We start from the raw sequence: 18,247 nt of genomic DNA, 5'->3' as shown, positions 1-18,247 counted from the left end.
AAAATGTTGATTACTGAACTAGTGCACTGTAACAAAGCTTTCCATCTGTGTTCCATATAAATGAACCATATACTGGAAGAAGAACAAAGGTCAAACCTATTTAGCTGTGCTACAAAGATTTTTATCAAGCATGATGAAGCTAAACACAGTATCTTTGCTATTCAAGAGTTTTCTTTCATGCCCAAAACACATCCGGCTTCCCTTGGATTCACACCACAGTTCTACACATTACTGTGGAATTCCTTTATTTATTTAGTTGCCTTCCACAGCAATTCCACTGATCAATATTGCTATTACATATTAGTCAAAGGCTTTTAATCTGTTTAGCTCAAAGAAATGTTAACTTCATTATTCCTGCCTTCAGCCAGCTTCTTTTGAGCTTATTTATTGTTAAGTGCTTGAAGAGAAGGAAAAAGTATTTCTAATTGTTATGACATTATGCCCCTGTACTGATGACAAAAAGGTTATCAATTTTAAAATGAGCTCTATTCCAGCAGAGAACAGAGAAACCACTTTACTGAAAACCTTTCACATTGTGATACAAATGATAATTCACTCACAGTAAGGGCCATTGCCCTGTGAATAACTGGAATGTTACACTAAACAAGGAGAGCACTAAGTCTTCTTAAGTCACAAGATCTGGTAAATATATTCCTCATTCACTGAATAACAATGGGCACATTATTTTTGGGTTTAGACATTTGATTCTTATCTTTTCAACAGAAAGCCTTTTAAACTTCTGGCTGTAGGCAGAGCCACATGTTGTAGGTGTACCACTTGTCCACGTGGAAACCCTACAGACAGCACAAAGCTGTAGAGGGAACAACAGTAATTTCTGGAGGCTACAATGTACAAATGGGATTAGAAACCCAACCCCTAACTTGTGAAACAGAAGCCACATAGACACATTAGCCAGCTTAAGCTTATGATAAATCTTTGAAATGATTTCATTTAATTTTGAATAACTGGACAGGTAAACATCTAAAAGGAGGGGAGTCACTGTGTCCCGTGAAGGTGGTGGTAAAGAAACACAAACAATCTGCTCACTAACTCAGGAAGAAAGGGAAATTTAGCACAGCATGAGCCCTAGAGTCTATCTTGAAGGCGAAAAAAGTGATTCATAGCAAATATGAATTGTCAGAAACACTATACACACATTGTCCACTGCTAGCAATACACCACTATTCCCAACAAAGCAATTCTGTGTGTGAGCATATTATTAAGGAAGTCTGTACCTTTGTTACATGTTTGATTGAACCAACTGTGAGGTTTCTTCGATGATGTTTCACGCCTGGGAGATCCCAAAGGTGATCCAGCACAGCCTCTCCTTCTTCTAGGACATATTTTCGACCCTGGAACTTTGGTTTCTCATAAAAGATCCAACTGTAATAACAATATCATGAACTGAGTTGCTGCTGTTAGGTGAGACTGTCCTTACAGAGCACATCTGATGAAAAGTCCACTAATAAGCTCTTCTAATCAAGGCAACTGTCCCTGAACAGTTACATTCACTTCAGTGTGGAAAAGTAAAACACAGAGTTCTATAACATAACTTAAAATATTAACCGTATAAAAACACAGCTAAGCCACAATGTGAATAAACAGCCTTATTTTACCAGAACAAATATATTAACTGTCACATCAAAACACGTCATGTTCAGGCAGGCACTATGCAAGGCAGAAACACACTACTAATGGCATTCAGCATTTCTTAGGATGTGAAAGCAATGTATGCAAACCCATACAAGGCTGCCTCAAAACTGCATAAATGTGACATGCATTGTTACCATGGCTGACAGCCAGAAACATTCACTGCAACCACTGACACAGCCCCAGCCCCAGCTTCCCAAAGCAAATATAGAAACACTTGCAAATTTAAAGGTACTCATATATATCCACATTCCTCTAAATGTTACATTCAACCCAGCACTGAGAATGCTTATTTTATGGTCCTTTTGCAGCAGCTACTGTATAATGAAACTGAGCTGTAAAAAAAAAAAGAATTTCTTTGGCATACACATGCTTCTGGTCATGATTATGGCTGCACTGCCTCAGCACTTCAGGCAAGAACTCTAAACTTACTTGTGGCTCTATTAGAAACTTTCTGTTTGAAGCTAGCTCCCAGGAGAAACAATATTTTTTATTTTTTTTGTACTGCAGCATTTGAAGCCTTGTTTCATGCTTTTTTTCATTGGTATCAGTCTAATTATAAAGAAAGAAAAAGACGCTCTTGCAGATCGGATGTGTGCCATAAATGAAAGAAATAAAAATACAAGAGAAATGCATATGCAAGTCTTTAGGAAAGGCTCTATTTAAATATGACCTGGATTTCTTACCATCCTCTAATTATCCTAAGTAATGTTCCAATGGGAAAGTTCCACGATGAGGTATCTGGCACATCAGAATGAACTTCTTGTTTACTTTTGTTGCCATAAGTATCATAAATAACAATCTGAAACAATATACAATGAATGAGGGCCCACTTCAACATAAGAGTAGAGACGGTTATTTTTTGCTTGCAATTTGTGCCCACTCAACTGGAAGGCTACACATTTTCTTCTTTTATGAAACACTCTACTGAATGAAAACAACAGCTGCTGAGGAACACAGTAAAATGACTAGTGGCAGGATTTTTAATAATATATTCTCATTATTAGCATGTCCAAACATATGCAAGTAATACATAAAAACACATAAAACTAGACTAATAACTTCAGATGCCTTCCATTCAAAAGCTTTGGTATAACAAATTATTCCATGTATCATATTGACTTACATGGCAAATTCTGCTTACCTTTCCTGGTCTTGGATTGTATTTGAGACTTGCCCTGTCAATGAGGTTCTGAAATTAAAAGGACATGGCAAACAACTATTAACACCTACAACACAAAGCACAGGTAGATCATTCCGGGTCCACTATTCCTACACAAGTACACAACTCTCCCTAACAGAAACAACCAAGACCTTTTCCACTGCCATTCAGAGCTGGTGTCAATAGTTTAAACAGAATCAATCAGCAGAAAGTGACATGTGCTAGAAAGGAAAAACTACTATTATAACCTTTACAAATGTATTACTCTTTCTCAGCACACAATCAACTGCATTTCTTACCAGTGGAAAAAACCCAGAAGACAGCTCTAACACAGACTGAAGTATCCCCAACATTATGGAAAGACTCCTTCAGTTACATATTTGGCCTATGTGGCACTGTCAAATTCTAAGTATTGGAAGAACTGTTTCCATACTCTCATTTGCCAGTACTTTAAGTAAACCAAAAAAGAAATTTTAATCTATGGAAGCAGCTATATTACTTACTTGCTAACTGAGCTATAATTTGTAGAAGACACTGTGATGAAACAATCAAGCAGCCCAGGAAGCAGATATTTGTATCTTTTTTGGACAAGACAGCTCTATCAATCTCAGAAGTGAAAGAAATAAAAGAACAATTTTCATACAAAAGGCAGTTTCATTATCTTCAGGTTGAAATGCCCTTAACATAGACAAGTCTGCATTATGTTATTACAGAAAGTTGCTATTATGCATATTTTCCAGTTATATTTTCTGTTCACATATTCTGTTTTACAATTAAGCCACTTTCATCTGCGTGCTGAACCAAGAACACTATGTTTTTAAAATTATATTATCAGAAGACTTTTTTTTTTAAAAACTATGAAACAGCCTAATTACTTTTGACTAAAGAATTACTTTTTGATTACCTTTATGATAAAATAATTAATCTTAATTAAAAGGGAGCAAGGAGAATAGGGCAATTTTGAATCTGGGCTAATCATTTTGATTATAAATTTTATGTGATGTGACATCTTACCGCTGACAATTCTCCCAGTTTTGGCACGGTGTTGTCTTGAGACCAGTGAACTTTTGGCTGCAGCATATCCTGGAGAATGCTTCCAAACCTGGTCCCCTTCTCAGAAGAAGAATTGCTGGCAGATTTCAAGTACTGGTAGTACACACTTGTAGGAGGATGTGTTAAAGCATCATCAGCTTTCTCTGGAACTGATTTACAAGGTGTTTGACTGGGAGAAGCCACATCTGGAAACTGTTCTGGTTGCTCCTGTGAGTCAAGATGCTCTTTTGAAAGAAGAAACGATTGTTCAGGAAGCAAAGATCCATTCTGGTCGTTTGATTGAAGGGTTGTTTTTAAATTCTCTCTCCACTGGCTGGAAAGACAGTCCTCTTCTCCCTCAGCATCAAGTATATTTTCCTCATATGATGATTCTTCCTCCTCCACTCCATCCTCCTCCTCCTCCTCTTCCTCACTGAACCGAGTAGTGAACTGCAAGCGCTCAGAGACTGACTGGAGAAGGGAAAGCACGGAAGCATGATCGGTGTTATCTTTGGATATTCCACCAGGACGGCTTTCCGGGGACACGTCTGTGGAAGGCAAGTCCTCCTGGGAGCTGTCGTCTTCATAGATGGGAGACAAGGAGAAAGGATACACCCTGTAGCGCTTGGCCTCCACACTCAGGAACGACTCCGAGCCACAGCCATCTGTGGCTGCATTCAGCTTGTTGTCCTGCCCACAGGGACAGGCTGACTCGTGCTCATGCTTCGCCCTTTGGCACGTTAGATGATCCACATTGTCTGAGGGCAAACCAGAAGAAGGGAGAGATCTGGTCTGCACATCATCAGTTGAGACGGATTTGTTCTCAGTCTGAAGAGCACCTTCAAAAATGATAGTAAAAGAACTGTTTTCCCACTGTTCAATTAGTGGAGAAGAGGCCAAAAGTTCTGTTGGTTCCTTCATTTCATCACTGCAGTCCAGACTGGTTTTTTCACGCTGGTCATTTCTCTCCATGTCCTGATCACTCGTTTTTGCCTGCTTCAGATTCTCATTATTTTGGGCAAAGGCTGTGCTGAAGCACTGCTTCCCTTCACTGTTCTCTCCAGGAACAGACAATTCAGGTACAATGAACTGTGTGTCTGTATCTGATTCTGGTCTTGCTAAACTGCCAGTGGGAAGAAATCCATTTGCTTGACGAGTAATGGCATTATTTGGTATCTTTTCATCTCTTTGGGGCCAATCTGTGCCATTTGCCACACTATTCGGAAGGAAAGGAGGACCTGAGCAATCTGCCTTTTCACAGTTTACAGTTACACCCCAAGTTTCCTTCACCTCTCTTGGTTCCTGTGTTTTGGCAGGAAACTTTGTGTCCACATTTAAAGTCTTTGGCATTTCAGCCTCAGGTTTAGATTCAACCTTTCCAGAAGGCCTTTTACTCTCCGTGCCTTGCCACTGACTGGATGCCAGTTTTTGTATGGCTGAGTTAATGACCTCCTCAACTGTTTCTTTTGCTTTTAATGCTAGTGCACTATGTAGGTCAATTTTATAAGGGATGCAAGAGAGTATCTTTTCATCTTGATTATTTGTATCCACTCTTTCATTTCCTGTAAATGAAGATGAGGCTCCTACACTGCTCTCATTAAAATCTTTTAATGACTGCACAGCTGACTGGATTTCTTCTGCTTCCAGCTGTACAGTTTCAGCATTCTGATAACTTAGAATATCCCTGTTTACTAAACTATCCTTGCTACCACAAGGCTGGTAGACACCAAAGGCTTGTTTTGCTATTATTTCCTCCGTAGCCAAATGTAAAACCAAATCCACAATTTCTTCAGCTTTCCTAAACAAAACAGCAGCATCTTGGAATGCAGCCTGTTCTTGCCCCTTCACACTGGGATCTTCCCACTGCCCCTCAGAACAAAGCCCATCTGACTCTGCAGGTGCAGCATCTGTTTGACCACCTGTCACAGGAGGGGTTTCTGAGAAAGCAGAAGCCCAGTCACCAAGGATCACCTGTCCCACAGCATTCCTGCACACAGTCCCAGCATGGGCTGATTCGGATGCTGTTTCCAAAGATTTCAAAGGACGGATGGGTGATGGCATTGCCTCTGCCAACACACTACTGTCAGCCTGTTGTGTGAAGGCCTCCTCTGCCCCATCATGAGCTCTGTGACTGGAAGAGTTACTGTTCCCCTGAGCAACACCCGACATCTTCAAGGCAGAAACAGAAAGGTTGGAGGCCTCTCTGGATCTCAGAGAAGCTGAAGTGGGCCTGGGGATGCAAACACCCTCTACATTTACTCCATCAGCAGAGCTATCAAGCATAGGTGGAATAATCTCACATTCTAGAGAACCAACTGGGCACAAAGCTCTCGAGTCTCCTGAGCAAGGTGTCCCCTCGTTCATTCTGTCCTCAGGGATTATTCTCCTAGACTCTGCAGCTGGAAAAATAAAGCTGTCCTGTTCAGAAGCAGTAATCTGGTCATTTTCAGAGTTAGTGGCAGAAGGCAGCATTTTTCCTTGGTTGTCAGATGAAGAATCAAGTACTGTGGGTGATATCCTAGGCTCCTTGCTGTTTTCCTTCTTGGAAGAAAAATTAATACACCTATTTTCATGAACAGGTGGAGATTCAAAAGTGATGCCTACATCATCTTTTTCACAGGTGAAAGCAGAGTGGTTGGTCACAGGTTTTCCTTCATGTCTCAAGGTAGAATGAGAAACTGCTAGATTTTTTTCTTCTGACTTAGAAATATGGGCTGTAAGTTCTGAGTTGCAATCTTCACACCCAGAAGTAATAAGATCAGCCCCAGTCATACCAGTCTTATTGGTTTTAGAAGTAGCAGGAGTATGATTGATTAAAGGGTGAGGTGCAGTGTTATCTTCTGCGAGTGTCACTGTCTTGGCAGGAGTGTCTCGAACACTTTCAAGAGCAACAGGACCATGGTTGTGAAGAGGAATAGAGTTTTTTGAGAGACTCATATCTACAGTCTCAAAGGATTTGCTCTTCTCATATTCAAGACCAGGATAAGAAAGCGTCTCTCCGGCATCTTTCAAGATGATTTCTTTTTTCCCCATAGTTTTATTTTTGAACTTGCAGCTCAGATGAAGGGGAGCTGAGCAACAGCCTCCAGTTTCAACAGAAGACTTGGAAGTTACAGAGCAGGGTGCTGTCATCTCATCCAAATCAGATTTCACATTGTGGCACGCACATAGGCATGGTGATACATTGGCAACCTTTTCCACTGCAACCTCAGACAAAACCTTCATTGTTTCCACTCCCTCAGTTTCTAGACAAGGTAAACCAGTGTGCTGTGTGGTAGTATCCTTGGAATTCTCCACACGGATTAACTTGTGACCATTTTGTACATACACTGGTTTCCCTAAGTCACTCAGTTCTTTACAAGTCTCCCTGCCCATGACTCTGCCTTCATCATGTCCAATAGATGACACTGAAGTCCTTAGATCACCCGTGGCCATGCACTTTTCTCCGTTGGATTCCATGCTAAGTGAAGGGGGTATTTGTTCATTAAAAGGTAAAAGAACAGTAGCAGGAAAGTCCTGTGGATTTTGCTCTCTTTCTACAGTTGCCACAATTTTCTGTGTATCACTTCTGCTTGGATCACTGTCTTTGTTTGCACTACCAGTTTGCTGATCTGCTTCCTGCTGAAATGTAGTGGTACTGAAATGAAGCACCTGGACACCCAGCAATTGCTCAGAGTGATTCTCCATTTGATGATTACAGCAAAATCCTCCCTTACTCACCTGTAGTTCTTCATTAAATGTCTTACTTATTGACTTGGGTGAATGTAAACAATCATCCTGTATTTCTTTCGGGGACTCCTTATTATTAGCTGCTTTACTACAATTGTTTTCTTTATCAAAGTTAAAAGTGTCATTTTTGTTTGTCTGAAACAGAGCTTCTGCTTCTCCTGGCAGTCCATCTTCTTTTCCAGTCAAATCATTTGCAGAACTCACTTTGAGGGAAGGAGTAACCCGGGAAGTGGAACTGGTCGGGATCTCACCGTTTCTACTGCTAAATGACAATAATGAATCTAGTGAATACGTCCTTTTAACTTTTGCTGCAGCTAAAGCACGTTCATGTCTCAAGTCTGGCTCATGACAGGATTCAGTGGATGAAGTTGTGGCCTTTGCAGTTACTTCACGTTTACTTCTACCCAACCAATGCCGAGCTTTACCAGACTGTTTGCTTCCCCCTCTAACCGCAGAAGGATTTAATACGGCATCACCTTGGTGATCTTCACCCTCATCTCCTCCTGATTTCAGAGAGGGAGTTCTTTGGATTTCTCCATTTTCTTTGACCATTGAAACATTTCTATTCTCAGGATTTTCTCCTCCTCTCCCAGTAGTTTCTGATTGACTCCTCAGCAGCTGCCTGATCCTTGCAGAACCTCGATACGTTGCATAAGTGATCGCGGGTGCTTCTGCCTTCCGTCGCGTCTGCCTGTAACAAGGATCACCACTGTCAGCACAGGACAGACAATCTAAACAGCTGCATGATAATAAAGGTTAACACAAGCTGTAGATTATATATACAAACTTAAACTTATCTTAAACTGTAGATTACATAAAAACAGTACTGTTTACCCGCACAGGTTGGCACAAATTGTAGATTGCACACAACGCTGTTTTTACTCCTTCTTCTGCTCTTGCTAAATATGGGTTTGTAGGACAAATTATACATAAACACCTTTTACTGAAAAGCCAACTTAAACTAAAAGCAAAGAGTAGATGTTGCTATAACCAACTTCCCTCATTTGTTTTCTACCAGACAACAGAGTTACCACTTTCAAATGTCACAGGTCAACATTTACAGTGACAGAAATAAGCACACTTTTGTGAAGCTGTTCTATCCTACTAAAGCTGGCCTGTACATTGAAACAGAAGAAAATGCACTACACTAATGTTCACTAAAATATGGAACTGAAATTTAAATTTTTACCCAAGTTCTCAACATAGTGTTAAGAAACAGAATGAGGAGAAACAAAAAATGTAGGGAAAAAATAAAATACACAACAGCGGGTGCTTTTTTGAACCACAGGTAATAAGGAAATAGAGTGAATGGAGATCAGGTAACAATGAAGACTGAATGTTGAAAGGAATACCAAAATGAGAAGTCTAGAAATGTAACCAGGAATTGGTAGATCTAGACATCCATTAGTCTTAAATTTGCAGTAAAAAACACCGAATGCAAAAACTAAGAAATAAAAGAACTGCCATGGAAGAACTGTGACCCTGATCCCTCACTGCTCTTTGTGATAATACCAAGAATAAATTCAGAGCCTGTCACCTCCAATTTTCTGAAGAACCAGTTTTTCCTCTTTCTTAAAACTAGCAGACATCACAGTTACCTTTCTTTCTAATGCTTCTCTCTTTTCCCCCTATTTTTTGGTCTGCTAAAGAATTCTTGTAAAAATCAGTCACTGTCAGCTTTTTCATTCTCTACCTCAGGACAAAGTAGATGCTCAGACTGTGCCTAAACTCCAGTCAGCCTCCCCCTAAGAAGAAACCTTTTCAAAGTCTGGCCTGTATCTGCTAACCTGGTGCCTGGAAGTAACCATTCACCTGCCTGGGAAATGGTCATTCTCATTTCAGAAGAGTCTCTTGGAGAAAACAACAACAACAACAACAAAAAAGGTGTTGGCTAAGATTTTGATTTCTAATATAAAAACAATGCAATATGAAAAAAATATTTTAATAGCATTTTTAAAAGCTCTTTGCACCTTCCCATTAGTTCACATTTGCTGAGAAGCTGTTACAGCTCTTGAGTTGAGAACAAATAATTGAGGTGACAAATAAAAAATAAATTTACTAAAGAAAGTGAAACATTTGAGTATCATTGAGTAACTGCAACTTCAAATCTTGTCTGGATGGATTCTCTCAAAAGATACAGAAGAATATAAAAATAGAGCGGATTTACAAATCTAAAAATAGAATCTCTTTTCTGTCAAGATTTTGGAGGCCGAGATTCTTACTTCAATATTAATTCTATTTTGAAGAGGGAAATTAATACTATTTAAAATCACAAGTAAACTTCCTCCTTGTGCAGTATTTGGACATGCAAAGAGTACAAGTGAACTAAAAGTGAAATTATTCATATTCATAAACATTAAAAGAGAGATATAAACGGTCATTTATATGCATGTTTTATGCTGTGAGGTACTTTTAGGCTAATTATTAGGCTAAAATACATGAATATGGGAATTCAGACTTTGAGAGAACTTGAAAATTAAGTTTATATTGGGATTAAATTCATTGTAATCTCTGATGAAGGCTACAGCAGAATCTCAATAAAGGGTTTGTCAGTCAGGTATATTAAGTTATAGAGGAAACAGGAAAGTCATGTATAAATAGCACAACTCCCAAGCACCTGCCAAGTTAGATGCCTACTTTTAGTCTTCTATACCACCAGTTTGGTTTCCAGAGATACCAACAGTGGTAGCTACTAAACATCACACACACCATTTTTTAAAATGGCTCTTCTCAGGATTCACATCCCTTCAAAGAAACATATACATTTCCGAGTGGAAAAAGAACAAAACACAATTGAATAAAGGATGGTAGAGGAAAAAAAAATCATTATTTTCCACTTTCTCACAGAAAACTTCCCTCCACATTAGAAAATATTTTCTAAAGCTCCAGAGGTCCTAAAAATGCCAGGGTAAGGATCTGTGGAGCTTGGTAGTGCACTACACTCACTCAGCATCAGTCATAGTCATACTAAAAATAAGTCTTAAGAATGTAAGACCTGATCATGCTCTTATTCAGAATTAACCTTACTAAGTAACCTTTCCTGCTTTAAATAATCACTATTAAGCTTTTACAAAATCCATCAGCTCTTCCATACTTTGGTCAACCTCAAAAACAAAAGTTGGTCTGCAAGTGTCCTGAATCCAGATACAATTTCTTTACGAGAACAAACACAGGTTTGGCACCAATATTCACAAAAAAAGTTTTATAGATTCTTGAATAGGTAAGCTGCTATGACATGTTTGAAGTGAGTACATCAATGGTACTGAGGGATACCAAACACTCATCTCCACCAAAACCAAGGCATGACTTTGAATAAATGGCTTGATGACAATTAACTGTCTTTCATGTCATGGTTGATATTTTGTATGATATGCAGCGGGAAGAATCCAGAAGTTAGGTAAAAATATGTGAGGAGAAGCAGTGCTCCAAGAGAAACTGGGAACATGTCCTTTCATTTGTCTCTCACACCCCACTTTCCCTTCAGATTTTTCTCGTGAACTCATCAATTCTTAACTCCAAAGCATCAAGATATGGGATGAACAGGTAAATTTTACAGAAGATTGCCAAGGAGAACATGATTAGGTTCTATATCTACATTGATCTGAGCCATGGATCCCACCAAATCATTATGTCATCTATTACACATGGTCAGACAAAAAAAATATACTCAGAAGTTTGTTTCTGCTTACATGGAGACCTTTCTCATTGCTCCCAATACTTTTTGCTCTCTTGTTTGTCTTCTGAGGGAATTTTTTGCTCTGATTGATCAATTTGAAGTCTGAGCAAGACTCCAAGCCCTGTAGAGCTTAAACCCAGTCCTGACTAGCACTGGCAACAGCACTGCTTCAGCTGTGGAGCCTCAGCCTGCAGACTCTGCCAGTGCCTCCCAAAACACAGCCCTGCTTTCCTGCAGACCTGCCTCTACCAAGAGTTTCTGCAGTGAATGCTATTTTAAAAAGGAACCAACCTTTCCTCTACAGACATGACAACTTCAGGATCTCTGACCTTTGGTAAAGAATTTGCTGCTCAGCCTATTACAAAAATTTTGCCAACAGACCTTTTAGTTCTAATGCATTTACTTTTAGAGTGCAGAGAAGTGCATTCAATCTGAACACCCCCATGCAACAATAAGATATTTAAAAAATGAAAACCCATGTGCCTGAGTGGCAGCAGCAGCAATTCAGCTGTAAGTCTATATGAGACACATTTAGAAACAGGCTGTGTCACAAAAGATCTTCTAAAAGTGTCACTGGAGACTTGTTTTATTTCTGATTACCAAAAGAATATGTCAGTTCAGAACTTACCTTAAAAACTCTTTGCAAATATTTTTTTTCCAACTCATGAGGATGCAGATGAAAGCCTGAATATACAAAGAACCCAGTGTGCATTCTGTCACGTATTTAAAATACTGGGAGATTCCTTCTTTCCCATCTTCACAGGAAGCTATTCAATTCCCTATAAAGCCTTGATTCAGTTTCACAAAAGACTTTGACAGCAACAAGAGAGGATGTCAGCATGAGTTATGTTACATTTGTCAAAAGTAGGTGCTCGTAGACATTTCTTCTATTGCGAAAAAGATATAAAAAGTTAAAGGGGGACTAATTCAAGGAGGGGAGGGGAACATCTTCTGACATCTCATGTGACAGACGTCTTGTGTAACTTGCCCAAAAGTGGCATTAGTTATAAAAGAGTCTTGTTGATTCTGAAGCCTTGAAGCAGGACCAAACACACCCCCTTCAATGCCTCATCTCAGTGCATCCATTGTTTGAATCTTTTCCAAGTGCATCACCAAGATGGCAACCCCTCCAATCCTCACACTGGTACCATACAGTAATGGTAGAGAACCCTACACCATTTTCGGAAAGGTGTAGGAAGACCATAAAGCCTGATACAGCATCTCAGTCCCAGGCAGCACAGCTTCACTTGCACAACATGTCATCCACCAATCCTTAAACTACCACCACTGCACAGCTCTGGGCTCAGCAGCTCAGGCTCAGCAGTGTCACAGTGGCTCTCCCAGTGCATGAAATGGCCATTTTTAACTCATACATCACTCTTCCAGGTTTCTTCTCCCCAGTCCACCACTCTCCTGCTTTTACAAGCATAGATGTGCATGACTCCCCCAGTCTCTTCTCACTGACCCCACAGAAGTAGCTACTAGAGAGATCTGCAGGCTACAGGCTGAAAACCACTGATCTGCATCAGCGTGTCTCTTGTGGTTCCTGTCTGCCCTCTCTGACTATTTTTAAATTATGCCGTTGTTTATCTTAATTTTTCTCCACTTAGCTTTTATTCCACTGGATTCCACTAACAACTTTTTTAAAAATATGTTAAGGTACTTTGTCTGGAAACACCTGTCTTAAAGTCACTTTGAAAAATCTTCTAGTGGAATCCAACTTAGCCAGCCAGCTGGTTTCTACTCTCATGTAAGACATTCATAAATGGGAAAAATTAAAGACATACTGAAAACCAAGACACTGTGGGCTAACTGAACAGTTGCTATATGCATCTTAGATGAAAGAAAACATTTTTTTTTGCCAGAAGGGACATCTTCATGCTTTAAATCTGCAGTCTGAAATACTCAGCGTCCTGGGACTTCACAATGTGTATTTGAAAAGGTCAAAAGTTTGGTTGAACAAAGTGATTTGCACACAGTTGATTCTGCAGGAAATTTCAAAGCTAATGTTCCAGAAGGACAATTAAGAGCCAATGACAATTTTAATAAAAGTAAACACAGTCTCTGTGACCTTGGAAGGAATGATTTCCTTCCCCTTGCCCTTTAGGGTAGTACTTCTTGATTATCAACAGTAAAGAGGAAGGTGTGAGGATTAGGCTCCTACTGATGAGTAAGGGCCCAGAAGTCCTGAACAGTTACACTGCAGGTAGCTCTGTAACTTTAAAATCCCACTGTAAAATGCAGTTTCTAAGAAACAGTCTCTCAATTGAATCCATTGCATAGTTGAACAATCCTACAAAAGAAAAAGTTCAGTGGAAAAAAAACAATCCAGTGAATTAATTTTAAGCCTAATTAATTTAGTTTGACTTTGTATCACGCATCTGTTAAGAATTACTCTTAAAATACGGAGTTTCGTTCTTCAGAAATGCAAAAAACTTTGCTTTGGCGCCAACTAGAACCTTTCCTTTGGGCCACATCCCAGCCCTGGGCAGGTAACCCTCTCTGGCAGGCAGAGAAATGCTTCTGGGCCTGCATTTCTCCCACAGCACAGCCCTGGGATTCACCACCCCACTGCTGGAATGGGGCACTAAGTCTCAGCACAGCACCTGCCTTGACAAGGTCTCTGTTAATTCACACAGGCTTGGGCTCTCATCAAAATCTGAAAGTCTGTGAGTACTGTTAAAGAGTAGTTTGTTCAAATCAAGGTGTGCATAGAGATGTGTCTGAAAGAAAAGATTTTTGAATAATGAAACCCTCTGATTTAGAGACCTAACACTAAATCCTTCCATGGGCGTTGGGGTAAACCCCTGCAATCACTGATGGAGGCTTTCCTCCATGGAATTAGGGGCAGGATAACCCTGACCCTTTCCTCAGGAGAGCCTTCTAAATCAATTTTGGGCTGTATTTGGCAGTCCTAGAAGGGTGGAGCTACCCACAGAGTTTATACCCCTCTCAAGCAGAAGCAGGTCACTCTCTGCAGTGACTCCCACTTCATCTGAGCACCAGCAACTCAAAAACACTGTATTTCCATGGCCAATTTCTGAAGGCAGAAGCCAGAAAATCATCAAAAGATGAATTACTGCCTCCCTCTTCTCCATCCCTATTTCCCTACCCCAAGGTGGGTATACCTCTGTCTCCCACTCCTCCTTGTGCTGCTTCCAGTGTCTGTGTACACACTGAATCAGGGAATTAAGACCAAAATTAACTGATCTAGTTAATTACTACAAACAGTAGTGCTTGTAGGCAGCAGGACTCACAGCTGTCCTGAGGTTCCCCAGAGGCACCACCAAGGCAACCTCTTACCACAAGGGGAAGCACCTGTCTCTCCTGTCTCTAGATAACCACATATATTTGTCTTCACAATGGGGACCTTTTTGCAGGTATTACTATAATGGAAGCAATCAACAGAGTGTTCTTTTTTTCATCTTACTGTTGTCACCCAACACTCTTCCAAAGATGGATGGACATTTATGGTTTTACAAGTTCAGGTCTCATATGTAAAATAGGTTCTGAGTAGGCAATTACAGAGGACACAGCTCTGACCACAAGATGGATTTGACTTCAACAAATGCAGGAGCAGTAGCTTCCCCACTGTTCCTCAGGAATGACCTTGCTTGGAATTAAGTGATTTAATTTCCACTCATTTGCTCTTGATTTTCTGCCAAAGGCATCTATAGGGAAAGACGAACACTGCTGCTACTGAGGGAGTCAAAACCACAATACACAATCCATCAGACAAATTAAGGGCTGGGTTTCTTTATCACCACGAGCCTGCATCTGACCAGTAACACAAAGGAGAATGACAAGCTCTGGAACAGACCTGTTGACCAGAACTATGTAAACACCAATGATTTTATCAGATGTGTTCCTAACAGAGGAAAATAAAAGGGCAGGATATTTTGACAGTACCAAGGTGGGAAATACTAATTGCTAATACTAATATACATCAGTTAGATATGTAGCAACAGATTTACTAGACTTCAAAATAAATAAACTCCCCCTATCCTCTCACAAAGGTCAGTAATGTATAGCATAGGAAAACTGCCAACAGATTGAAATTTGTTTCTCAAGGCTACCTCCCTTCTGAATTAAACTGCTTGCAATGATCTCACTAAACTATTACTACTACCTGGCTCCTGGTAAAAACAGGATGGTTGAGCACTTACTTTAGAAATCACTCCCTCCCCTCTTCTACCTACACTTAGAAAATCCTTGTAGTTGTGGGGTTCACAGGGAGGTACTGCAGAAAGTCCATTCTCAGGAGTCTTAGAGAAACAGTCTCAATTTTGAAGCCAAATTGTTGCTCGTTAGTGATGTGTAAGTGAAAGAATTTTACATTATAGGAAAGAAAGATAACAGGGGCAAATCCGTGTTTTATATTTGTCACCTACTTTATGAAATCTTGGTCTCTCTCGTAAATTTTCAGCAATAAGAAATTAAGTGAAGTGCATCCCCACTCTTCCACAGTTTTATATTCAGGGCTATTTCATCAGTCAAAGGTATGGTTTTAACATCATTAAGGAGTGCAAAGGCTAAGACTAAACATGAACTTTTCACTTTTACCCTTACCAGTCTGCCACAGGGGACTATTTTGCACAGAAGTTGCCATCTTACCTAAGTAAGAGATTTTTCTCCACTTAGTAGCAAATACCTTCCTTTGCATTTTTCTTTCCACTGAAAGCCAAATAAGCATTACTTTAAAACTGTATTTTATCTTTTACCGGCCTTACCCCTCCATCACTAACCTTTTACAGAGCACTGCAAGGCTCCTGCTTGCTTCACTTCGCTTCTTCAAGGCAAGGAAATCTTCAAGAAATATAAGACTAAGGGATGCAGTAAGTGGAGACTTAGCCAACCCAACTTTCCTCACCCACCTTCAGTGCTGCAACTATGATGTTACTGTCCACAGCAATTGTTGTAGAGACTTCGCCAAATTTATCATGGTTTTGTCCTCTCTGCTGCTCCTTTACCACTTGCCACTGTGGAGATTAAAGGAGCAGAAGCCTTGAGGGTACAAATTACCTCTGAGCCAACCAGCCAGAGTGACGGAGGAATAACGTGACCTACACATTTTGTCCCTCACAAACATGTACTCCACAGACTGAGCTCATGAATTCCCCTTTCCTTGGCTCAAGGCCTGGAAACTTGAATCTTTACCAAGTGCCAGGCCTCCCAGTGAGGCTAAAATTAACCTCAGTTGACAGGTCAGAGCAGTCTGATTTCCCTGTATTTTGTAAAATACCGTTTTAAGGATAAGAGGTTAATAAGATTGTCTGAATAGAGGCATCTGAGACTATTTGGTGGGTATTTTAGATCTGAAAGGTTGTTTGGTTTGGGATTTTTTTTTTTAACAATCCAATGGGGATTATGCAACCTAACAACATCCCTCTGTCACTTATTGCAACCTCCTTGCTAACCACAGATAATCTCTAATGTAATATTTCACAGCAGCTTAGAATTAACAAATTCATTTACATGTTCCTCATGGCCAAGGAAACTGTTGTAAGATTAATAATGCAGTGGTCTTAAGGATTTGTAAAGCCCTCTGCTTCATTCTGCTTCTACAGTAAATGCTAAAATTGCAGTTTAACATAACAATCAACGGAATCAATAGTGCCTCTGACTTTATATGGCTCACTAGTATGTCTCATATGTCTTTTAGGACTCAATTTTCAAGCAATTAGGTTCACACCATCCTTTCCCTTCACGGTATCCACACTTTCCTGTTCCTTTGTGCTACATTTTCCCCTTTCTCATCATTAGTCATGTGCTTTCAGTACCCACTTCCAACTACTTGGTACTTCCTACAAGACTCTCTGGCAAACCAGCAGCAATCAGGAGCACTTTTACAGTTTAACTTTGTTAAATGAATACCAGTCAGTTAATATTTAGTAAAGAAGCCAGCTAGTACTGAAAAGAAAAAACTGCTCTACATGCCTTTAACTTTTACAAACTAAAAGAGAGCAAACCCATAAAAGAAATAAAAGAGGTATCCTTGATTCAAGCATTTTAAAAAGGTAATGAGTGCAAACCTATACTTTTGCATTGTCATTTCAATTTCTGTTCACCACTTGCTTCAGAAAAACAGTTCACATTGTGAGGTCAGGCAGAGAAAAACATAACAAAAGTTACACAGAGATTGTCAAACTTGTTAGTACCCTGAGTCAAAAAGGGCAGAATGTACACTGTACTTTTGAAAAAAGACTGGTTTCATGTTTGCTGTAACTTTTTTCCGACTTTAAAAAAGTCATTTTCCACAGAAAAACTTCATTCTATACATTGGCCAGCTTACTCTTGCCTCCAAACTAGCAACATACATTTTTCTATGCTTGCTTGGCCATGAGACAGATAAAACTATACTGAGAAGAATCTAGATGGATTAGGCAGATATACCTAACAATACAGGACAATGTCAGAACATGGTCAGTTGAAAATGCCCACCTACAACTTCGACTTCAAGAAAACAAAAATGACCCAAAAACGCTTGTGCAGAGCAGAGAGCTCACCTCAGTGAGTTCACACCCACGCCTTCCAAACTCTGTAAACTTTTATTGATGTCAAATTTATTAATCTACATTACCCTGAAGAGTTCATGAGATGAACAAAGATGCTGTAAACTGGACAAACAGCAGCAAGAGACTGATGCAGCAACACGGCCTGTCCAACAGGTTTTTGAGAACTAGACCAAATAACACAATGCTGCTGGGCCTCTGCAGATAACAGCTGAGGGGAGGAGAAATTTGCTTCTGTATTGATCAAAGCAGTGGTGGTGGCTGAGCTGCAAAGTGTGGTTTGGAAAAAGCACAGTCGGATGTGTGACTATGATAAGAGTCTGTAATAAAACCCAGCCGACCACGTCACAGACCAAACCAGAGCGCTCGTGAGAACACAACCACTGTTGTTAGGAATTACAAACAGCACTGTACGCTGCTGGGGGAAATGCAGTTTTAATTTCACCTAAATAGGTGCTGTATCCCCTATTCGTATCCTGATCAGCC

The 18,247-nt window shown here is 40.0% G+C and overlaps 1 protein-coding gene across 1 annotated transcript in view; it reads right to left on the bottom strand.

Annotated features, from left to right (window-relative positions):
• The window catches only part of LOC113988884 (very large A-kinase anchor protein), an 85,015-nt gene that overhangs the window by 36,188 nt on the left and 30,580 nt on the right, over window positions 1-18,247 (bottom strand). The window contains exons 5-8 of the mRNA XM_027722873.2: window positions 3,827-8,264; window positions 2,795-2,842; window positions 2,337-2,452; window positions 1,236-1,383 (exon numbers count right to left, since the gene is read on the bottom strand). Coding sequence (XP_027578674.2) covers window positions 1,236-1,383; window positions 2,337-2,452; window positions 2,795-2,842; window positions 3,827-8,264 — 4,750 coding nt within the window. The remainder of the gene's footprint in view (window positions 1-1,235; window positions 1,384-2,336; window positions 2,453-2,794; window positions 2,843-3,826; window positions 8,265-18,247) is intronic.

The sequence above is a fragment of the Pipra filicauda genome, unplaced genomic scaffold (genome assembly GCF_003945595.2).
Source record: "Pipra filicauda isolate LSUMZ 115617 unplaced genomic scaffold, ASM394559v2 scaffold310_size866816_pilon, whole genome shotgun sequence".
Classification (NCBI taxonomy): Eukaryota; Metazoa; Chordata; class Aves; order Passeriformes; family Pipridae; genus Pipra; species Pipra filicauda.
Note: the sequence above shows the minus strand (reverse complement) of the source record. Positions and strands in the feature narration are given on the sequence as shown.